The 24,771-nt window shown below is 52.4% G+C and overlaps 1 protein-coding gene across 1 annotated transcript in view; it reads right to left on the bottom strand.

Moving 5' to 3' along the window:
- The window catches only part of GRK5 (G protein-coupled receptor kinase 5), a 226,895-nt gene that overhangs the window by 28,981 nt on the left and 173,143 nt on the right, over nt 1-24,771 (bottom strand). The window contains exon 4 of the mRNA XM_052660814.1: nt 21,807-21,884. Within this exon, the coding sequence (XP_052516774.1) occupies nt 21,807-21,884 (78 nt within the window). The remainder of the gene's footprint in view (nt 1-21,806; nt 21,885-24,771) is intronic.

The following is a 24,771-nucleotide window of genomic DNA, read 5'->3' as shown; positions in this document are numbered from 1 at the left end:
ACTTGGGGCTGCAGCTGGACGGGGCCAGTGGCTGGCAGGCCCAGCGGGTCGGGCAGACTCTGTACACTCGCCCCTTTGTACCTCCAGCCCCGCGACGGCCCAGACGCACTCCCGCCTGTTCTGGACGCCTAGGCCACAGGTCCTGGGCTTCCAGCTGTGTGTGTTACCAAAACACACTTTTGAGGCGACAAGAGGGGAGAGCTGTCCAAAGGTTTTTCTGGATACCACAGCACCTTGAGAAGAGCCCGTTGCGTCGTTCCGAACATGAATGGTGCAGGCTGGTTAATGGTACAGGGGCCCCGTGGGCTCTGCACCTTCACATCTCCCTAAGCCCCCTCCTCCCTTTTGGCCCCACTTCCCTGTTCTCATATGCACCCTTCAATAGCTCAGCTGGTAGAGCGGAGGACTGTAGACTTGATAAATGTGGACATCCTTAGGTTGCTGGTTCGACTCTGGCTCAAAGGAAGTTGCCTTAGTTGCTTTGGGCTTCCCTGAGGGCTCTGACAGTAAAGCGTCTGCCTGCAATACGGGAGACCCGGGTTCGATCCTTGGGTCAGGAAGATCCCCTGGAGAAGGAAATGGCAACCCACTCCAGTACTCTTGCCTGGAAAATTCCATGGATGGAGGAGCCTGGTGGGCTACAGTCCATGGGGTCGCAAAGAGTCGGACATGACTGAGTGACTTCACTTTTCCCCCATTCTCAGTGCCCTCATGCCGCCTCACTGCCCGTGACCCTAAACTTCAATGGGTCTAGGCCAGACCTCTCATCCTCTCCTCCACAGACACCTCTACAACATGGAGACAGGGACGGTATAGATGACCAGCGGTGATTCAGGGCACTGGAGGCCTCAGGATTTTTAAGGAGGAGAGAGTTAGGGGCTGGTGGGGGCAGGGTGGGAGGATCTGGTTAGTTAGAAGAGCTAAGGATTTGTCCTGAAGCTGTATCTGTATAGCAATGGATTAAGCGGGAGCATGTGCTGGATTTGGGATGGCATGCTAACAGGGAGGTCCCACAGAGTCGGACATGACTGAAGCGACTTAGCAGCAGCAGCTAACAAGGAGAAGGAAATGGCAACCCACTCCAGTACACTCGCCTAGAGAATTCCGTGGACAGAGGAGCCTGGTGGGCTGCTGTCCATGGGGTTGCACAGAGTTGGACACGACTGAAGCGGCTTGCATGCATGCATTGGAGGAGGAAATGGCAACCCACTCCAGTATTCTTGCCTGGAGAATCCCAGGGACAGAGGAGCCTGGTGGGCTGCCGTCTATGGGGTCGCACAGAGTTGGACACGACTGAAGCGACTTAGCAGCAGCAGCAGCAGCAGCGGACTAACAGGGATTACCTGGGGTGTTTCAGAGACCGAGGTTGGAAAGGAAGGGATGGTGGTTGGGGGGAAGGCATGGGTCTGGTCTGGGCAGGAAGCCTCCATGGGTGCGTAACTCAGCCCTCGACCAGGGAAGCCTGTGCGGATCATCCACCACGCCCAAGCCTCTGTCTCCCTCAGCAACCTCCAGTGACAGGGATGGAGCCCCCGGGGCAGACCGACAGTCCCCCAGCCCCCACCCCCTATCCCCCACCGCCCATCCCCAACCCCACTCGGCCTCCACAGGTCATCCGCAGCCGGTCCACCAGGTGGCGCAATTGAGCCCCTTGATGCTGCGCGGCGCTTGCAGACACCCCAGGGCTGACCAGCCCCTCACCCTCCCCCGCCATCACTCTCCCTCCATCCCCCAACCCCCATCAGAGGAGGGAGGCCAGCTGGCACACCTGAAATAATTACCGAGTGATTCATCTCAGACCTGAGGAGGGTGGCCTTTGCAGTAAGAATTTAGGGGGAAAGTGAGAGAGCCCCCTGGAGAGGGCTGGACCTTGAGGGAGACGTGGGGTTTACACGGGAGTTGGGGGGAGCCCCAAGGCCAGGAGGCTGGCAAGCGGGGAGCTGTAGGGGGTGCTGCTCACGGGGAGGAGGGCTCATCCAGATAGAGCTAAATAAGGGCGACGGCTGGCGCGGTCATGTCTTGCCAGGCTGGTTCTCACTGACGGCTGAGTCATCAGGCCAAGGGTGGAACCGTAAGGGCGGGGGAGGGTGTGTGTGTGTGTGTGTGGCGGGGGCCTGCTACCCCTGCTCTCCCCGGGGCTGGCGCCGCTGCTGCCCTCTGCACCTAGGTGACCAGCGGAAGGAAGGGACCTCATTTCCTGCATCAGAGAGAAACTGCGATGTCTGAGGGCCTTGTTGCCGAAGCATCCAAGTTCCTCATGTCAAGAGGTCAGAGTGGAGATGGCATCCACCGTATGTGGCCGGTGTCCCTGGGGGTGCTGAGGGATGGAGGCATGGCTGGGGCCAGAAACCACCCTCCAATGCCTCCTCCGCAGCCGCCAAGAATCCCGAAGCGAGCACCTCTCCTGTCATCCTTGGAGTCTCCAGGAAATACACACCCAACACCTGTTTAGAGATCCAGGAGCCCAGAGGATACAGCAGGAGGGGGAGAACACAGAGGGCTCTCCTGGGAAGAGCCTCGGGGCCTCACTGATGTAACCCCACTCGTGGCACAGATGGAAAAACGGAGATAAGAGACCCCTCTGATTCACGGCGCTGGCCAGGGAGAGCACCCCAACAGTGGAGGGGCTCCATAGCGGGCAGAGTTCGGGCCGGTGGATGGGCTCTAACCAGGTGTCCTGAGCCACTCGAGGGAAAGAACACAGCCTCTGCCTTGCTGTCCCCACTCAAAACCAGCTTGTCCCCACTTCACAGACAGGGACAGGCACACACAGCAATCTCAGCCCTGGTATGTTTCAAGAATTCTCTTCTTTTGCCTGGACTAACTAGTAGTAGGCCCTCACAAGCCTCTGCAACCACCTGCTCGTACGTGGATACAACAGCCCCTAAGAGAGTTTTTCCACCTCACACAGCAGAGATGAGCCCCACTGCCAACAGACCAAGTTCAGAGCCTTCTTGATCTAGCCCCAAAGGCCTTCCTCAACCTGCCTCTCCATCATGCCCTCTGCTCCCACTGCATGCTCATTTCCTGGGTAAACTCTGGCTTTCCAGCCACCAGGCCTTTGCTATTCTCATGGAAGGAGCCCTTGCCACCCGTCATGGCTCATTGTCCAAACACTACGCAGTCTTCAGGACCTTTTCCCAATGCAACCTCATCCAAAATGACTCTCTGAGCCCGCAGGGCCTTCCGCACAATCCCACCTCCCACTGACAACATTCATCATCGTTGTGATTTCTTGAGCACCTATTATGTTAAGTCCTAGGAACTTTCCATGGGGTATCTTTTTTAATCTCTCAAAGTAGGTTTTATGCTTATTTAACCTGTATGAAGAATACATCATGTGACATGCCGGGCTGAATGAAGCACAAACTGGAATCAAGATTGCAAGGAGAAATATCAATAACCTCAGATATGCAGGTCAGGAAGCAACAGTTAGAACTGGACATGGAACAACAGACTGGTTCCAAATAGGAAAAGGAGTACGTCAAGGCTGTATATTGTCACCCTGCTTATTTAACTTATATGCAGAGTACATCATGAGAAACGCTGGGCTGGAAGAAGCACAAGCTGGAATCAAGATTGCTGGGAGAAATATCAATAACCTCAGATATGCAGATGACACCACCCTTATGGCAGAAAGTGAAGAGGAACTAAAGAGCCTCTCGAAAGTGAAAGAGGAGAGTGAAAAAGTTGGCTTAAAGCTCAACATTCAGAAAACAAAGATCATGGCATCTGGTCCCATCATTTCATGGGAAATAGATGGGGAAACAGTGGAAACAGTGTTAGACTTTTTTTTGGGGGGCTCCAGAATCACTGCAGATGGTGACTGCAGCCATGAAATTAAAAGATGCTTACTCCTTGGAATGAAAGTTATGACCAACCTAGACAGCATATTAAAAAGCAGAGACATTACTTTGCCAACAAAGGTCCATCTAGTCAAGGCTATGGTTTTTCCATCATGTATGGATGTGAGAGTTGGACTGTGAAGACAGCTGAGTGCTGAAGAATTGATGCTTTTGAAGTATGGTGTTGGAGAAGACTCTTGAGAGTCCCTTGGACTGTAAGGAGATCCAACCAGTCCATTCTAAAGGAGATCAGTCCTGGGTGTTCTTTGGAAGGAATGATGCTAAAGCTGAAACTCCATTACTCTGGCCACCTCATGTGAATAGCTGACTCATTGGAAAAGACTTTGATGCTGGGAGGGATTAGGGGCAGGAGGAGAAGGGGACGACAGACGATGAGATGGTTGGATGGTATCACCAACGCAATGAACGTGAGTTTGAGTAGGCTCCAGGAGTTGGTGATGAACAGGGAGTCCTGGGATGCCGCAGTCCATGGGGTTGCAGAGTCAGACATGACTGAACGGCTGAACAACTACAACAAAAGTTTTATCATGTCCATTTGATAGATGCAGAAATAGGCCCCGAGAAGTTAAGTTACTTGCCCAAGATCACACAGCTAGCATGGGAGCAGAGACAAGATTCAAACCCAGGCAGTCTGGTCAGAGAGCCTTATCCCTGAGCTCTACAGGTCCTCCAAGGATGCCATAGTCTTTCTCAAATAGTGAGTGGGGATGTGACTCTGCCTTGGAGAGCAAGCCTTCTTTGGAGGCTGGTGGAGCTGGATAATGAGGTGCAGTGGACGTTGTGTGTTTTGGTGAGCACTGTTTGTATTGCACTGTTGTGTACACACACACACACACACTCAGGCTAATGGCGAGCATATGCTTCGCTTCACTATATGAAAACATCCCTCCAAGGAGCTCCCTGCTCATTAGCAGCAGTTCCATCAGTGAGCAAAAGGTCAGCCCAGGAGACTGTCCGCTCTATTTCCAGACGCAAGCACTTAGGGCTTAATGATGTGTATATTTTCATATGTGGGCAGTTGACATTCCCCATGTAAACTGTTTGCAATTTCTCAATGTGGACAGACCTGGTTTTCAGGAAAAGCTGAGCAAGAGAGGCAAGACACTCTGGAAGACAGGGGTCTCAGTGGGTCCCCTTCCTTCCAAACAGGTGGCTTCTGGCGGGGGGGGTGGTGGGTGGGTGTTGCCTGTCCCACCCATACCAGGTTGGAGGCAACTGTTTGTTGGAGGGCCAACTCACTTCTCCTCCAGGATAGGAACCAGGGAGGGGCACTCCCACAGCCATAGCCTGGCCGCCCCTTGACCCTTGATGAAGAGATCTGCGTCAATGGTGGGAAGCTCTGCACACAGGGCTGCCCAGGCCCAGCCGTGGGCGGGGGCAGGGGTGGGAATCACCCTTTAGCAGAGCCAGGGTCATAGGCATCGTGGGCACCTAAGGAGAGGAGCTGGCTGATAGCCACTGGCCCCTCCAGGTGACTTTTCCCACAAATTCATACTTCCCATCACTTCCCAAAAAGATGCCCTAGGCGGGGCTCGTGGATGCTGAGCCTTAGGGAGCTCTTCAAGGGGCAGAAATGTTGTTTATTCCTGCCTCATCTGAACTTGAGTAAAGCACTTGGCGAGCGGCTAGGACTCTACATGCCCGTAGACGGAACAGTTCATAAACAGATGACTTGAGGTTCAAATCCAGGCCTGTGCAGCTCCAAAACCTGCCATCTCTCCACTCTGCTTTGCTGAAATGAACTTACAATGTGCACTGAACAGTCAGTGCTTGATACATTTGTTCACCAAATGTGTATGCACATGTTCATTCAAAGAAGAAATGCCTTCATGAGGTCATCTGGTCTACCTCCTGCCTTTGAGCCAACTGGGTCAATCAGTTCTTTGGGATTTTCTTAGTTACAACCAGTTGGAGTGTTTGTTTGGGGTGGAAACTGTGGACTGGTGGCTTGAGGGTGGCTGGGGGTGGGGAAACTGGAACTGCCTTGGGAGAAGCACCCTGGGGCCATGGGTTCCTGAGCCCATGAAGAGCCATGTCTCTCTGACGGTTTCATTTAACCGTATCCCCCCCCATCCCCACTTCCAGTAAATTCCTCCTTTGAACAACTGGGAGATAAGTATCTGCCACCTGCCACCAATACTCCAGGAAAATTCACCATCTGTAAAATCAGGAGCTGGGCCTGGTGGTGAGGAGGACCCTCCAAAGTCTCCCCCTCCCCTCCCTCTTCTCTCCCCCCACTCAAGTTGGCTGGTTCCAAGTTCCATAAGAACTAACTTAGCCCAGCCTGCCTGACACTAGGAACAGGAATTGGGTGAAGAAAGCAGGACAGGAAGGAGGTGGGCAAAGCAGGGCCCAGTCCAACCCCCAAATCCTGGCTGGAAGTGAAACCTGCTTGTACAATCACAACCGGCAGACAACGGAGCGCGTTTGCCGATCGGCAGCCTTGGACAACATTTCACTCCAGGGTTGATTTAAGGTCTGGCTGACAGGAAGAGAAAGCCCCATTCTTCCTCCTTTTAATCAAAACCTTCAGTGCCGTGTGGAGAAGCCAGGGGCCGCAGAACCTGGGTCCATCTGGAATAGTTCATCTTCTACACCTGCCAGGCAGCAGGCACAAACCAATGAGCCCCAGACAAGAACAGAACCAAAGGGAAAGGCAGAGTTTGGTTATCTTGGTCGTTGGGAAAGTGAACCAGCCCAGCCAAGCGCTCTCAAGCAAAGGGGCTGTGAGACTATGGCTCCCGGGCCTGACTAGGCCAGACGACTCCATCCTGTGGCTCTCGGCCCAGACACGAGCTCCTCCCTGGGTGTCCACGTGGGCAACGAGGCTGCTGGACCATGTGGCCTGAGCACCATGCCAGATGCAGCCCCTGAGGGCAGAGACACATGCTGGATAGGCAGCTAGTGGCTGGAAGTCCTTGGGGTAGACGCTGGGAAAATGACAAGTCTCACAGCTCCTCTCTTACGCTCTAAGGAGAGGTGAGGCTTGCTGCTGACCATTAGGGGGGCGTGGTCTCCATTCAGAAGTAATTCACCCCAAAGCAGAGGGAGCGGAAGCTCTGGGGCCCCTTACTTGCAGTCCAGGGAGCAACCAAGTGTTCTCTGTGGGAGAGGAAGCAAGTCTGCACAAGCACTTCCGGGAAATGGAGGTCTCAGGTGACAAGCACCGAATCCCCAAGGCTGTAGGTGTCCGTTGTGATTTCTTTTCTCCTTCTCAGGAGATACTCACTTTGGTACCTAATGTTCTGTTCTTTCTTCTTAAAGACTTTCCCTCAATGTTATTTAAGCTTCAGCTGCCACAAAACCTGGATCTTCCCTTGTCTCTGACAGACGGCACTCAGTCTTGAAGGAAACTTCTCCAGAGGGGCACCCAGGGATCCACCTCTGGCCTGACCGCCACTCTGCGCCTTTATCTTTCTGTGATAAACAGCCAAAGACCCAGAGGGCCTCACAGGGCTCTCTGGAGCTTCTTGTGGCTGGAGAAGGTTAGGAAGGCTGTCGCTCTGACACTGTGGTAGGAAGCAGCCCAGTGTCCTTTGTAAGGCCCATGGTTCCATTATGACGCAGACAGAATACGTGGCCACCCTGGCAATCTCCTTAAGTCTTTGGGCAAAGATCTCTTATACCAATTCAGGGCTGACCCTGGGTTTAGCTGGTTACTCTGCCAGGAAGATACGGGGGTGGACAGGCGCTGCCTTTGTGAGCAGACTTAAGAGGTGCTCGGTGCTGTGGAAGATACAAGTCAGGAAGCAAGGAGCCCGCTGTTTCTCCTGCAAGGGTCTGAGCTGACACCGTCCATCAGTTACAACAGGTTCCCTGAGTGTCTGTTCTGTGCCCAGGTCATGAGCCGCACCCCAAAGACCTCATAAACCGACTCACTTGGCCAATGGTAGGAGTTCAAGGCTGGTGGGGAGTGGGGGTGGCCAAGTGTGGTGTGGGCACTCAGCCCCTAGAAGGACGAGCTCGGAGAGGTGACCTCATGGCCAAGGTGAGGTCTTATCAAGGCTCAGAGGATGAAGGGGATGTGGCCGGACAATGAGAAGACCAGCAGTCCGAAAGAATCCCGACCCTAACCTAATGCTTCCCAGGTAGAGCTAGTGGTGAGGAACCTGCCTGATCCCTGGGTCAGGCAGATCCCCTGGAGAAGGGCATGGCAATCCACTCCAGTATTCTTGCCTGGCAGGCTACAGTCCATAGGGTCGCAAAGAGTCGAACACGACTGAAGTGACTTAGCACACACACAACCCTAACCCCATGGCCAAACCAACACTTTTCTGGACAAATTTAAGATGGCAGAGAGCAGGCTCACAGAGACCATCCACTGGTGAAGGGCTACTGGGTCAGGAAGTCCTCTGAACAAGTATGCCCTGCATGGGGTCCCAGCCCTTTCAGAGGGTGCCCCGGCTGACCTGGCCACCCCACGTCACAAAGGGTCGCATTCTCTGTGTCAGCGAAGTGGTGAAACACAGCCCTCACCCTCCAAGGAGGGAAAAGCAGACTGGGAAGTAAAGCATGTTGTCCCTTGCATCCTTTGCTGTTTTTAAGTGGCTTCGCAGAAATCAGGATGAAGGATTTTTTAGAGGTCAGGAAGTGAGAGCGTTTTTAAACACTGGTAGAATTTAGCCAGAGGCCCTGAGAGCTGGGCAACTTTAATGAGAAAGAAAGGAAAACACACAAGTGGCCCTGACCCAGACCTTGACTTTTTTACGTCAAAAGCAAAAACGGATAATTAACAAAACGAAATGTGCCTGGACGTTGGAGCGAGAGGCCAGCCGGGCTCTGTCAACTTGATAATCCCCGGTCAAGAACTGCGGGCCCAGAGCTCGCGTTGGGAGATGACTCGGTGTTTACACAGGCTGAGGGCTGGTGCTCAGGACCCAGAGAAGCAGGCTTTTTCCTGGCGAGGGGCTTGGATCCGGCCAACTCCGCTCTGGGTCAGGATGATCACGTGCAGGTAATTCACAAGTAGGGCCCAGGTCCGATGGGGCCGGGGTGCAGAATGCTCACACCCCAGGGTGTCTCTCATTCCTTGCGCGTGAGCGGCGAGGGCACAGTGAGCCAGTGTTCCATCTTCCAGGTCACCCTCCAGTCCACAGACTCCAGACAGGCTTCAGTGTGAAGCTGTGTTGCAAATACCTTGGCCCAGGAAGACATTTCTCCCATGAAGATTTCATTCCAGGCAGCTTGGGAGTGAAGGAGGGCAGGCATCTTTCAAGATCCTGGGAAACTTGACTGAAACCCCCAGGATGTCATTTCTCTGCCCAAGACCCAGGGTCAGAGACCAGTGTCTGCCCATCCAGGGCAGTGCTGAGGGCGGGGAGGTTGTCCTCAGGAAGCCTGAGGCTGGCTTCACTGTATCCAGCCACTCTCTAAAGAGGAGTTCTGGGAAGGAAATAGCGCGCGCGCGCGCACACACACACACACACACACACACGCGCGCGCGCGCGCACACACACACACACACACACACACACACACACAGAGGAATGGGGTTCAGAGGCAGAGCTGGCTCCACCAGCATCAAAGGAGACTCCCATTTTCTGCCCTGGAAGGTTACAAGAAAGGAAGAGGAACTTGGACAGGCGTGCCCTGGCCTGCTGTGAGGAGCCCCGAGATGTCAGGCTGAAGACAGAGAGGGCGTGTTTTCCAGGGAAGTTAGCGGGGAGAAATAAATATGTCTATCTGAGGGATCCAACCAGTCCATCCTAAAGGTGATTAGTCCTGGGTGTTCACTGGAAGGATTGATGTTGAAGCTGAAACTCCAATACTTTGGCCACCTGATGCAAACAGCTGACTCATTTGAAAAGATCCTGATGCTGGGAAAGATTGGGGGCAGGAGGAGAAGGGGACGACAGAGGATGAGATGGTTGGAAGGTGTCACCGACTCAATGGACATGAGTTTGGGTAGGCTCCAGGAGTTGGTGATGGGAGGCCTGGCGTGCTGCGCTTCATGGGGTAGCAAAGAGTTGGACACAACTGAGCAACTGAACTGAGGGACAATTACACAGTCGTTGAAAATGCTGTGCAGAGAGTCTGGGACATGAGAAAATGCTAATGACACAGCATAAAGGCTGGGCATCAAGAAGTGGGTCACACACAGGAGGGTCCAGCCGATCCACACAGCCCTCAGCCCACCTGCCACCCCCACCCCAACTAGCTCCTTCATGAAGCAGCTCGAAAGGTGCCTTTGGTCAACCTGATAAGACGACACAGTGGAAAGGAAAGCAACCAGGTTCTAGAATCAGACAGACTGGGGTAACATCTCATCATCACTCTTTCTCTGTTCTTTTTCTTTACTTGTGGTCAAATAGACATAACGGAGAGATTGCCATTTTAACCATTTATAAATAGACAATTCAGTGGCATTAACTGCAGTCATAACGTTGACTATTACCACCATCTTTTCTCAAATTTTCTTATCATCCCAAACAAAAACTCTATAGCCATTAAGCAATAACTCCCCATCCCTTCCCCTGAATCTCTGGTAAGCTTTAGTTTTGTCTCAATGAATTTGCCTACGCTGGGCATTTCATGTAAGTGGAATCATACAAATGTGGCCCTTTTTGTCTGATTTATTTCACTTGGGCTTCCCATGTGGCTCAGCTGGTAAAGAATCTGCCTGCAAAGCAGGAGACCTGGGTTCGATCTCTGGGTTGGGAAGATCCCCTGAAGAAAGGAAAGGCTAGGCACTCTAGGCTATTCTGGCCTAGAGAATTCCATGGATCATATAGTCCATGGGGTCTCAAAGAGTTGGACACGACTGAGCGACTTTCACTCCTTCATTTCACTTCTTCTTTCACTTAGCCTAATGTTTTCAAGATTCTTTCATGCTCTAGCAGGTATCAGGACTTCATGCCTATTTATGGCTGAATAATATTCCATTGTATGACAGACCTCATTTTGCTTATCCATTCATCCTCTGATGGACACGGCTTGTTTCTACTTTTCAACAATTGTGAATAACGCTGTTATGGATATTTGCATACAGGTATCTGTGTCGGTCCCTGTTTTTAATTCTCCCAGCTTTTACTCTTAATGAAGCCCTTTTTCCGAGGTAAAACAGGGACAATTGTGTCTACTACCCAGGACTATCATGAAGACAGCATGCGATAAAGGTACAAAACACACAGCATACAGTAAGTGCTAAAACAATGTTACTTAGGGCTTCCCTGGTGGTCCAGTGGTTAAGACATTGCCTACCAGTGTAGAAGGTGGGGGTTTGATCCCTGGCTGGACATGCCCCACGGTCGAAAAACCAAAGCATAAAACAGAAGTAATATTGTAACAAATTCAATAAAGACTTTAAAAATAGTCTACATTAAAAAAAAATCTGGAAAAAAAGGTTTTCAAAGAAATAAAATAATGTTACTTTGCCCCGCCTCCCTCATTAATATCCACCCTTAGTAAAGGAGTGTGAGAGGGTTAGATTCAGTGATACCCTCAAGGGCTGTGCTGTGCTAAGTCACTTCAGTCGTGTGACCCTAAGGACTGTAGCCGACCAGGATCCTCTGTCCACGGGATACTCCAGGCAAGAATACTGGAGTGGGTTGCTATGCCCTCCTCCAGGGGGTCTTCCTGAACCAGGGATCGAACCCACAACTCTTTCATCTCCTGCACTGGTGGGCAGGCTGTTTACCACTAGCACTACCTGGGAAGCTACCTATACTTAAACGGTGGCCTTCCCAGTTTTGCACAGCATTTAGACAAGTACTGATCCAAAGAATGAGAGTCTCACAGGAATTCAGGCTCCACTGCAGGCCAGCTAGGGTGGGAGGTGGGAAAAGAAGCCAGGAAGCTTTCCTTTTTGTGCCTCTGTACCACCCTTCTAGCACGGGCGAGTGGGAAGCCCGGTGAGGGATGTTCCAGTTTCCTCTTCCAGCTGTATGACCCTCAGGGACCCGGCTCCTCTTGGGCCTCATTCCTCATCTAGGGAATGAGGAGTCTGGCTTAGCCCAGTAGTTTTCAAAAACTGGGTTCCAAAGAGTCCTAAGTGTTCTTCTAAAAGCCAGGACCTAGGATGGAGAAGAGAGCCAAAGGCCTGCTCAACCACAGCAGATCCATGCATCTTTGCATTAGGAAATCTACAGCTGAAACTGTGGCCAGGCCCTGGACTGGGGGGCCTCTGGATCCCCGGGAGCTGGAACATACTCTAGGCAGTGTCATCTCTTTCCGTTTGGGGTGAACTGACAGAATGGTCCCTGAGAGTGGGCTATAAGGGTCATCTCCCAGCACACCAGGACTCCTGGGGGCCCAGATCTTTATTCTGAGTATGGCTCAGCAGCAGGGGCCCTCCGTAGGGAGCAATGTAGTGCTGGGGGCTGCAGAAACTTGTAATGACCCAGGAGCCCTGATGCTCTTCAAAACAGCGCCCTAGCTCCCTGCTCACTAATAGTTAGTTCTTCAATCAAAAGGAAGTGTGAGTGGAGCCCAAGGAAGGGAGCCAGGTTGGGTTCTTAGGAGAGCAGGATAGGGAAGGGTCAAGAGCATAGACTCTGAAGTCTTGGCTTCCTTCATGCCAGCTGTGTGACCTTGAGCGAGTTACTTAATCTCTCTGTGTCTTCATCTCCTCATCTTTAAAATGGAGGATTAAGTGAGTTATTTAAAGCTCTAAGAACAGTGTTTGGCTCACAGTAAGAGCCGTTCCCAGGAAGTTCCTTTCTCAAGTTTTCTTCTCAATCTTATTCCACCCTTGAGGCTTTCTGCCGTGCTGAGGTAGGAAGTGGGAAAACCCAGGGTGCAGCTGGCCACCTAGTCAGGCCCTGCCCAGGAGGGGTTCAAGCAGAGGTGAATCCTGAGCTGACCAGATTCACTGACAACAGAATGGAGATGCCGATCTGGGTGCTTGAGAAGCAGACAAGAGTCAAGTGATCTTAGCAGAGACGAAAAGCTGGCTCCAAGGCCGGGCTCAGAGCTCAAACCCCATGGAAGACATGGCAGGCACTAGGAAGGGAGGCTTTAGCCAAACCTGCCCATATTCCGTGGCCTTGGTTGCCCCGGAGACCAAGCTTTGGTTAGATGGTTAGGCCAATTCTGAGCCAGCTCCTCGAGGCCCCAGACCCCAGGAAGGGAGATTCAAGAGTGACCCCCACTCCTAGTCCAGTGCCCTTTGCTTTAGGTTATGCTATCTCTTGCAACAACAAGCCAGCATTTATCAAATGCATCGCAGTTAGGAGGCAGACAGCCCAGCATTTTCTAAAGGTGATGAAGTGATCTTAGCCTGGAGGCGCAAGGACACAATTAAATAACGTTGAATCACTCAGTGGAAAAAGTATTCCCCTTTCAGTTTTCCTTCAAGTTTTCCATCATCAAGAAGAAAGTCTCAGTATGATGATACTTGCTATCTTGCTAACTTGTCTCTAAAACTCGCTACTTTCCCTTCAAAACAAAGAGAAAGGAGGCTCAGAGCCTTAGATGAACAAAATAGCATCCATCTAGGATGTAATGTCAAATTTTCCTGTTATCTTTATGTACAACAAATCAATACTGGCTTTCCAGGCAATTCCAGATACCAAGTTTCCTTTTGAAACATTTAAGTTAAAAGATGAGTTGATTTAAAGACAAAGGAGCCCACTTGAGCGCCAATGCTATCATCCCCATACTCAGATGGGAAAACTGGGGCTCCAAGGATGCCCAGCTGGAAAGTGGCAGAATGGGGTTCCATGTGCCCCTGAGGACAAAGGTTGAAGCCTCTGACGGCCCCAGAGGCCGAGGAGCTGTCCCCTACCAGGAAGCCAGCCTGCTGGCACTAGCTGGGATCCCATGCCGCTGCCTGGATGGGGTAGGAGGAGGCGCCAGTGAAGTGAGGCTGTGAGCAGGGGGGCCAGAGAAAGAGGAACTTGGAGTGATTATTATTTCCTTTCATTCAAGCTCCTTACTTTATAAAAGGTGGATGTTTTCCGGAGAGCCAAACAAGCACTAGGAATACATTTCTTTTGTGCAGCAACTCAGGCTGATGGGTAATTTCCCCCTTAACAAGAACAAACTGCCCTGCTTAGCCTATCATTGTTCACAGAGAAGACAAAGAGGCCTGCATCTGCGGGCCTTGCCAGCGGACCTCCCGCGAGAAATGCCCTCTAAGCACCGCCTGCTCCGGGGCTTTCCCAGCATCCCACAGAGGATGCCAAGCTGGTTCGCCTCAGAAGCCTGTCCCAGCCCACCTGCCCACTTCATTTGTCGGAAGAAGCCCACGCAGGGTCCTTTCCACAGGACCCTCTGCCAGGTCTGAGTTTCCCTTGGAATCCATGGATACTTTCTAGCAAAACCACACTGAAACTGGGTGCCACCTGCCTGGCCTTAGTGACCGGGGTGGAGCCCTGGCACAGCTGCTCATGGGCCTAGTTAAAATGAACTAGAGCAAAATGTTCTACAAGCAGCACTGCCGAAGCAGGATCCTAAGGAGTTCTTTCTAGGCCCTGCCTCTGCTATTCTAAACCAACCTCTCTCAAACCTCAGGTGCCTGGTCTGTACAGTGGTTACGCTAATACCCATCTCGGGGAGTTGCTAGAAAGATCCAAGAGCAGGTGATTGCACTGCTGTACCCAGAGGGCCTAAAGAATAGCGTCATGTCGACCCGGAGCAGGGCTGGAGTGCAGGTGAAGGACCAGACCTGGTCCTGTTCTTTATAACAGGCAATAGGCTCTGAGAGATTTATGGGCCTAATGTTTCCCCATATACACCCTAATCCTCGAAAAACTGAGGCCTGGGCTTCCCAGGTAGCTCGGTGGTAAAGAATCCACCTGCCAATGTAGGAGACACGGGTTCAGTCCCTAATCTGGGAGGATAGCACATCCTGCAGAGCAACCAAACCTATGCGCCACAACTTTTGAGCCTGTGCTCTGGAGCCTGGGAGCTGAAACTATTGAGCTGCAACTACTGAAGGATCTGAACTACCGAAGCCTGTGCTCCCTAAAGCCTGCGCTCTATAAGAGAAGTCACCGCAATGAGAAGCCCGCACACCGTAACTAGAGAAAAAGTCTGCACAGCAACAAAAACAGCACAGCCAAAAATGAATAAAATTATTAGAAGAAAATAGGCCTTTTTTACAAGGACAGATAAGACAACAAGTCATTTAAAAGCAAGTAAGAAAAATGAATCTGAATGTCATCAAATGAAAAATCTTCATGTTTCAAAGGCCACCAGCAAGAAAGTAAAAAGACAACCCATAGAATGAGAGAAAATATTTGCAAATCATCTGATAAAGGACTTGTACCTAGAACATAAAAAGAACTCTTAGGATTCAACATTAATAAGATGAACAACCCAATTTAAAAATGGGCAAAGGATTTGAATAGACTTGTCTCCAAAGATGATACAGGAACAGCCGATAAGCACATGAAAAGGTGCTCATTAGTCAGGCTGCTGCTGCTGCTGCTGCTGCTGCTGCTAAGTTGCTTCAGTCGTGTCCGACTCTGTGCGACCCCATAGACGGCAGTCCACTAGGCTCCGCCGTCCCTGGGATTCTCCAGGCAACAGCACTGGAGTGGGCTGCCATCGCCTTCTCCATCATTAGTCATGAGGAAAATGCAAATCTAACCACAATGAGATACCACTTCACACCCACTGGAATTATTACAAAAACAAAGCAAAACAGAAAATACCAAGTGCTGGAGAGGAGGTGGAGAGATGGGCACCTTCATAACGGGCTGGTGGGAATGTCTGCTGGTGCAGTCACTTTGAAAACAGCCTAGTCATTCCTCAACTCATGAAATATCAAGTTACCATGTGACCCAGCAATTCCACTCCTAAGTACATACCTAAGAGAAATGACAATACACGTTCATGCAAAAACTTGTGCATGGAAGGTCATAGCAGCATGATTCATAATAGCCCCAAAGTAGAAATGTCCCAAGAGTCTGTCAATTGATGAGGAGATAAATAAAATGGGGCATATCCATAATGGAATATTATCTATCCAGCCATAAAAAGACATGAGAAATACTGATACCCACTACAACATGGATGAAACCTTGAAAGAAGTCAGACACAAAAGTCCATATATTACACGAACTTAATTATATGAAATGTCCAGAATAGGCAAATCCACAGAGACAGGAAGTAGATTAGCAGTGGCCTGGAGTGGGCGGAAAGGGAAATAGGGGGTTTCTGCTAATGGGAATGGAGTTTTTGTTGGGAGATAAATGTCCTGAAGTCAGATAGTAGTGATAGTTGCACAATTGTGCAAAAATTTTTATTAAAAACCACTGACCTGCGTATTTAAAAGGGTGAATTTTGTGATGTGTGAATTATATCTCCATAAGCTAGTATTTTATTTTCTGTTTTTATTTTATTTATTTTTAATTTTTGGCCATGCCACACAGCATGTGGAATCTAATTCCCCAACCAGGGATCGAACCCTCAACCCCTGCATTGGAAGCACGGGGTCTTAAACTGCTGGACCGGCAGGGAAGTCTCCATAAACTAGCATGTTTTAAATGCTGTCTATAGTGATGAATGCTGTGTAATACTCTTTTCAGGATCACTTACTATTACTTATTATTATAATTAGGAGTATTTCCTGGTCTACCCCCAGCTCAGAGCAACCCTGCCCCCTTAACATCTGCTACAGGTATCACCTCTGATCTGTAGGTGCCTGAAAGGTGAGCTGCCTGGATCTCTGCAGAGCCCAACTCACATCTGATTCGACCAGCTCTGGGCAGCTCCTCCGAGCTGACAAGCCTAAGAATATCTATGGACCACGCCATGCTCATGACTGCCTCACCAGCACTAGAAATAAGCCTGCCAATAGACGTTTTCAGCTTAGGGGTTGGGGAGAGACAGTAAAGTGTCACATGGGGACCAAGGCATTTAAAGCTCATGTGCTTCCCTCATTTGTCCCTTCCCTTTTGGTGATGGACACACAAAAGCAGCCAGGCCCCCTAGTCTTTACCCAGAAGAGACCCAGTCAGAGTGTGCATGAAATAGAAGTTTTTGGTGTGTGAAGCCCCTGAGATTTGGGATTTGTTTGTTGTGGCGACTAGCATTAATCATTCTGACTAAGGCATTGCATTTGAAGGAGTCCCGCCTCTCTGGCCAGCCCTCTGAGGCTGGGGGCCCTCTGGACCCCTTCTTGGCCTCTCACAGCTCCACAGCTGGAATTCATGTCTAAATGATTTCATCATTCAATGGCCTGATTTTGAAAAACACAGACCAGGATGGGGAAAGTCAGAGGAGAGGCACCACCGAGGGAGGGTCTTGTGCATAGAGCTCCTGGGCTCTGTCCTGGCTCGTATTTATGACCCTCAGGGCTACCCGGCCCACTTGACAGAGGAGCAGCCTGAGGTTCCAGGAGGTTAAGGAACTTTCCCAAGGCCGCTCAGCTAAAAGAGACCACGCCTAGCTTCCAACGCAGGTCTACCTGGTTCTAAAACTCGCCTCCACATAAGCACTCTGCTACCTTTGAGTCAGATCTCAATAGCATTCGGCCCATACCAAAGCCCACCCCAGGGTGGTGTCCTCTAACTGCCCCCAGAGCAAAGCTGGCCACGTGTGGGCAACTGACGCAGGATTCTGGGCAGCATCCAGTGAGTGGACTTAGTCCCTGGGATGGACACCTTCAAGTCAGGGTTTGGAGAGAGAGAGATATCAGCTCTGGGAGTGAGTTTTGACTTTGAGCAGGGATGTGCCAGCCAGACTCCCAGCAAATACCCCCTGTCAGACTCTGGGGGACACGAGCCAGCTCAGTGTCAGCTTCCCAGAAAGAGATCTGAGTGGGCAGAGGGGAGAGGCTCATGGGGGGAAGCTTCCTGGGCCTCCTCCTGTCTCATTCAAACCAACTCACAATGAATGACAGCCATGTGTCCAGCGCTGTGGGGGGTTGGTGGGGGGAGGTAGAGGGGACGCACAGAACAGATGCCATCATCTCTGCACAGAGAGCTAATAGCCCGGCCACCATCCTGAGCACCCTGCCCTCCCTGGGGCCACCCGCACCCACTCAGTGACTCACGGACTCCTCTGCTGACTTCCCACACCTGTCATCCCCTGAGAGCTCCTTCTGCCTGACATTTCCCAAGCCCTGGTGTCTCTTGATTTCCATAGCTAGGGCAGCAGCTCCCAGGATGGTCTCCCGCCTTCAGTCCTCCTCCTCCCCTTCCTCTGCTACACGAGGGGCAGAGAGACCAACCTGGGCTGCGCATGGCCTTCAGAGCCCTTGGGGCTCCCCACTGCCCTTAGTTCACTTCGGTCGCTCAGTCGTGTCCGACTCTTTGCGACCCCATGAATCGCAGCACGCCAGGCCTCCCTGTCCATCACCAACTCCCAGAGTTCACTCAGATTCACATCCATCAAGTCAGTGATGCCATCCAGCCATCTCATCCTCTGTCGTCCCCTTCTCCTCCTGCCCCCAATCCCTCCCAGCATCAAAGTCTTTTCCAATGAATCATGCCCCACCATGGTTTTTCAGGCCCTGCCTCCCAGAAGGTCCCTGTCCCCCTACTAGAAATAAGCCTGCCAGTAGACATTTTCAGCTTAGGGGTTGGGGAGAGACACTTCTTTAACACTGACCTCCCTGCCAACACACATCCATTCCCCTCTACGCACGAAGGCCTCTCACCCTCAACGCTACTGACATTTCAGGCCCAGATAATTCTTAGGTGGGGGGGCCATCCTGTGCATTGCAGGATGTTCAGCTGCATTTCTGAACCATGTGTATCAGATGCTAGGAGCACATTCCCCATTCGTATCAATCAAAAAGATCTCCAGGCTCTGCCAGCCGCCACCCGCCCCCCCAGGTGAGAGCCCCTGATCCGGACCTTTGCACAGGAAAGGCCCCTCTCCTTTCTTTTCATTTGTACCTGGCTTTCTCATCAGCATGTGAGCCTTTGGTTCAGTTGCATCAACTTTCAGAAGCCTTCCTGGCTCGCCTGGGCTGGCCCAGGACAGCGTCCCCCCGGCCCTCCTCACTTCCCTGTGCGCTGTCCACCGCTGCTCCTGTCAGACCGCATTCGGCCCATCTGGTGATGCGCTGTCACCCCCTCTGTAAGGGGGGGCTCCCCAGAACCCAGCCTCTGGGGCTGTGGAAGCATCAACCCCAGGGGCCTGCAGAAGCACAACCGAGCAGCAGGTAGGAGCGACGGCTTCTGACCAGAGGCAGAGGAGGCTCTGTGCAATGGAGCAGACACAGGAGGAGAAAGATAAGAGTTGGGGGAGCGCCTTCCAGGTTGGAGGCCTTGCCGGGGACAGTTCGGACAAAGGTGACCAGGTAGGCATATCAAGATGAGACTGGGAGGTGGCAGCTGGAGCTCCCAGCCTGGGGGCTCTGGGAGTGAAAGCTGGAAGCCAGGTCGTGAAGACCCCTGGAGGCATCCTGCAGCCCCAGATGTATTCAGCAGGATGTGAAATTAGGGCGAGGGTGGAGTCGGGGAAATGCTTTGTTATCAGTTGAGCTGGTTTCTTTACCTTAGGACTTCTCAAGAGCCTTTAATGTGCTCACACACCGGGTAAATCTTTACAAGGGAGAGATGCGGCGAAAAGTCATATCCACAAGTAACTGACCACAGAGGTGTTTTTTTCACAGTTCAGTTCAGTCGCTCAGTCGTGTCTGACTCTTTGCAACCCCATGGACTGCAGCATGCCAGGCCTCGCTACTCAAACTTCTGTCCATCGAGTCGGTGATAGTCAGGTGTTTTCCACAGATCCTCTCAAATGATCAGCGTCCGTTGTTTAGTTGCTGAGTCATGTCCAACTCTGCGACCCCACGGACTGTAGCTGGCCAGGCTCCTTGGCCCATGGGGTTCTCCAGATGAGAATCCTGCAGTGGGTTGCCATGCCCTCCTCCAGGGCATCTTCCCAACCCAGGGATCGGCCGCGTGTCTCCTGCATTGGCAGGAGGATTCTTTACTGCTGAGCCACCAGGAAAGCCGCGACTACCCTTTGGAAAATGATGCTTGGAGCCAAGACACAAGTTGTACCTTGAGGAGGAGAGCGAGGTAAAGACTATCTGGGTTTGGGGACAAGGGTCCTTCCTGGGGGTCATTCGGAGGCCTCAGAGCTGGGCTTCAGCCACATGGCTCCTCTCCCAGCTGCCGGGGCATCTGCAGCCCCGAGAAGGAACAGAGGCTCCTGCTAGAGTGACTGCAAGAAGGACCTGGCCGGCAGCGCAAAATTTATTATAGGAAAACAGTCAACCCCCAGCCCACTTGGACCACCTCCCCCAGGCCCCTGGGCCATAACATATGGTGTGGTTTAAATTTCCAAAATTGAGGAGTACTTAAGGAAAAAATGTTGGCAAGCTCTGAGCACTTGTAAAACCTTCTGAGCTGAGGGGGAGGCTGGGCCCCATCCCTCCAGGAGACACAGGCAGCGCGCAGCAGGGGCAGCGAGGTCCGGGGGGCCCAGACCGGGGTCCAAGAGCAGAGGCTTCTGGTCAAGGCTGGCCAGTGGGGAGAGAGGGAAGTGACCCCCTGCAGCAGCCCTAGGATGGGCTGAAGGAGCCAGCAAGGCCGGCCAAGGAACCACCTCATCCTCAGCACAGATCCCAGCCAGACCAGCAGATGTGGGGGTAGGGTAGGGGGGGGTCACTGGGGGTGGGGTAGGGGTCACTGGTGAGGTGGAGTGCAGACACTCTCTGTACTGCTGTCTAAGCGTCTGGATGCAGTTTGTGTAGTGAGCTGGGTCCCCAGGTCTGTCCCTGCAGATGGAGCAGGCAGTTGGGTGTGCCCAGGGCCACGCCTTGCGCAGAGCGAGCCAGCCCTGTCCAGCGTCTGAAAGAGCTGATGAACATGAATCCTCTTGCTTCTGAAAAGTGCAAAAGGCCCTGGGGTGGCCTACCATTCCATTAAGAGGCATGTAGGATTACGACGGAAGCAGAGAAACAGCGGAGGGAAGTAACAGGGGTGCTGGCTCAGCAGAAGCAGGAGGAAGTGCCACAGGGGACAACCTCGGGGTGGGGCTGGGCCAGTGGCCGGCAGGCCAGCACAGCTGCTCCAGGCAAGGGCTCAGTGCAGCCCGAGGGGCCCGCATCACATGCGTGGGCCCTTGGGACCTCCCTAACATCACTGGGGGCAGTGAGGCTTGAGGTGGGACCAGAACTGCCAAAGACCCCTGGGACCCCTGCTGAGAACAACGAGGTGGGGCTTACCCTTCTCCTCGAGGGATTTCCATGCCATGTGGATAAAATGTATAAAACTGTGCAGAAACTGTCCATAAGTGCAGGGACGGGAGGAGGCTGGGTTGTAAACTTGGAAGGAGCTACTGTTGAGTTTAACCCCCTTGTGAATGCCTTCACCAGCAGATGCAGGGGAGGGCAGGGGTTCAGCGGCTCAGTCACAGGAGGAGCTGCTGTGTGACCTGGATTCCTTCTGTTCACAGTCCTACCTCTGTCTCCTGACCGGAAGTCAAAACCTGAGTGGCTGCGGCAGCCCTGATTCACCGCCTCCAGCATCAGGGCCACCATGAGTGCGCACAGGCCATGGGGGTGGCCCCACGCCCCAGGGGAGGTCAGGGTGGCCCCTCGCCCTTCAGCATGCCCCACAGCACTTCGGAATACTCAGCACTCTGCTCTGTGTTCAGCCAATGTTACCTCTGCCCACTCAGCTTCAGCCAGGCCCTCCTCCTAAGCACTCCTGGGCCCTTCCCGTCACACCAACCTCTCAGACCCACACCTGCCAAGCCCTTTCTTCTGGGTACTCTGACCCTTGCCTCGGTTGAGCCTTCACCTGTCCCGCCACAAACACCTGGGCATGGGCAGAGGGCAGCAAGAGTGCCCCTGGAGGGGACTGGGCCCCCAAGAACCAAGCCTCCCCACTGCAGGCCTGCTCTGGCCTGGACCACCTGCCTTGGCCCTGCCAGGCTTGGGTACTTCTGAAGAGGATAAAAATTCTGAATCTGGAGACCAATGGCACCCCTGACTGGGTGCTCCCCACTGGCCTGGCACAGACCTGGGGGCCCATATTCCTGGATAAGGCTTCCCACTGCTCCTGCTGTGGGGTTTGGGCAGCCTCTTACCTTTGGGGTGAGGTACTTGGTCATAATTTCCTTCCCTTTTTCTCCCAGTTTTTCATCTGGAGTAACTTCATATTCTGCCTAAAACAAGAAGGAAAAGAACAATAATAGATTTGCTCATGAGCTTCTTACAATTGTAGAACCTTAGAGGCCCCTGGAGAAGACACCCTGGAGGTCACGTGACCAAACTCCTTCTTCGGCAGGACGGGGAGTGAGGCCCAGAGAAGGGAGGGGCCCTGGTGTCCAGTCCAGCCGGCTCTGTTCCACTGTGGACATGTGCTCAGAACAGCGGCCGAACACTAGGGTCATTGGGGAGCCAACGTTGGTGCTTGGACCCCGCCCCACACCCACAGAGTCAGACCCTTTGGTGATGGGGTCAGGCATCCAGGCAGCTGGTGGGGAGAACCACAAGCTTAGGAAAATCAAAGGAAGCTGCTGGAAGTTAACTAGAGCCAGCAAACTGGAAGGCCCTCAAGAGGCTGCCTGAGGTCACTCAGACCTTACATGCTGCATGACCTTGGACAGTTTCTTCAGCCTCCATACAATGCAGATGGAAAAAGCACCTACGTGTAGGGCGACTGTGCAGAGAGAACAAGACAAAGCCAGGCACGTAATAAATACTCAGTTAATGGCTGCTGTATTTACCACTCTTGCAATTACTGCACTTTGTAAGAGAAGACAATAATATGCATAGCATAACTTTGACAGCTTTTCAGTTTACAAAGGGAACACATAGAGATTCTTCATATGTACTTATATGAACCTTATTTGAGCCCAGGTAGTGATACGGTGGTAAAGAACCTGCCTGCCGATGCAGGAGACATGAGTTTGATCCCTGGGTCAGGAAGATCCCCTGGAGAAGGGAATGACAATCCACTTCAGTATTCTTGTCTGGAGAATTCCATGGACAGAGTAGCCTGGTGGGCTACAGTCCATAGGGTCACAAAGAGTTGGACACGACTAAGCAACTATAGCCGTGAAATTAAAAGACGCTTACTCCTGGGAAGGAAAGTTATGACCAACCTAGATAGCATATTGAAAAGCAGAGACCTTACTTTGCCGACTAAGGTCCGTCTAGTCAAGGCTATGGTTTTTCCAGTGCTCATGTATGGATGTGAGAGTTGGACTGTGAAGAAGGCTGAGCACCAAAGAATTGATGCTTTTGAACTTTGGTGTTGGAGAAGACTCTTGAGAGTCCCTTGGACTTCAAGGAGATCCAACCAGTCCATTCTGAAGGAGATCAGCCCTGGGATTTCTTTGGAAGGAATGATGCTAAAGCTGAAACTCCAGTACTTTGGCCACCTCATGCAAAGAGTTGACTCATTGGAAAAGACTCTGATGCTGGGAGGGATTGGGGTCAGGAGGAAAAGGGGACGACAGAGGATGAGATGGCTGGATGGCATCACTGACTCGATGGATGTGAGTCTGAGTGAACTCCGGGAGTTGGTGATAGACAGGGAGGCCTGGCGTGCTGTGATTCATGGGGTCGCAAAGTGTCGGACACGACTGAGCGACTGAACTGAACTGAACTGAAGCGACAGAGCACAGTGACACAGAAGACAGGGCTGCAATCACACCCCTTCATTCACATACAAAGAGCAGGGGGTTTAGCAGAGTTGCCCAGGGCCAATGGTGGGGAAGCAGCAGGGCTGGGACATGGACCTCCAAGCCTGGACACCTTTTACAAAAACACCAAGGAAGTTAGTACCCGGATCGCTGACCATGCCAGTGGGACTCGGGCTCTATAGAAAGAAGTGAGGCTTCAAAAGATGGACCATTTTATTTTCCCTGACCCCAAGTGAGGCTCCTGCACAGGCACTTGACCCACTTGCCAAGAGGATAAAAGGCTGCCTCGACTTAATGAAAAGCCTGGTGAGCTTGCCTTTCTCATTTCAACAGGGGAACTAATTGCAAATTGTTTATAACTAGTTCAAAATCTGCCACCCAAGGATTTGTCAGCCTCCATCCAAAAGTGCAGCTATTTCCAAAGAGACAGGAAGTGACATCAGCACAGAGGGTCTGAAACTCCTTTACTGGCCACCTCACTGTGGAGTTAGACCCCAATACTCACCCCCAGCTACACCCCCACCCCCTGCTGGTTCAAAGCAGACTCTCAACTCGGTGTCTAGAGTCCGGTTTCTCACCAGTCCAGCCAGGAAGACCCTCCTGGGCTGGAGCTGCACCTCTCCGGGGCAGAGGGTTCTAGAACACAACTGCCCACCTATCTTTCAGGGGAGCAGAGAGACGCTCCCAGTGTCCAGCTGCCCTGGGAACCCTGCCTGGTGGTCTGGCTCTGTGGGAATTTACCCAGACTGCTTTGCAGGGCCCAGGCCACAGGCAAATGGCTGCCTACCTTTGGGGGGTAACTCAATCCCACGCAGAACCCTGGATTTGCACTGTCCCAAAATACCTCTGCGAAGGCGGCTCTATTTAACCAAACGGAGGCCTGAGGCTCACTAATCAGCCTCAATAGCCAGCTGAAAATATTATTGCTCTGGGTACTAAAACCCACGTTAAAAAAAATAACAACACTTTCAGGTCAGCTGCCTCCCAGCAGAGGCCCGGCCGGGCAGCTGGGCGCCAGGGTTCCACAGGGAGGCAGCCGGGAGCACGCCGGGACAGGCCTCCCCAGCCTGGGATCAAAAGGCCTTTCTTTGAGAGTCCATGTCAGGTCACCACCACCTGAAGAGCATTTGTGTTGGGAGGCAGAAAACCAACAGAAGGCTTCCAACTGGGCTTTCTGCACCGATTAAGTCACCTGGAGTGACAGGCCATGTCTCTACCGTGACCCCCGAGAGGGGCTCCTGGGGGACCCGTCCTGAGAGGCCACCTACAGAGAAAAACACCCCGGTCGGGCAGCACTCAGGGCGATCACACGGGCCGGAGGCGGGGACCACCAGGAATCCGCTCCCGCAGGAGCACCCTTGCCCAGGTGGTGGGCAAAAGCTGCCGAAATCAGCTGCAGCCA

The sequence above is a fragment of the Budorcas taxicolor genome, chromosome 23, assembly GCF_023091745.1.
Source record: "Budorcas taxicolor isolate Tak-1 chromosome 23, Takin1.1, whole genome shotgun sequence".
Classification (NCBI taxonomy): Eukaryota; Metazoa; Chordata; class Mammalia; order Artiodactyla; family Bovidae; genus Budorcas; species Budorcas taxicolor.
The sequence above is the reverse complement of the archived record's forward strand: the minus strand, read 5'-3'. Positions and strand labels throughout refer to the sequence as shown.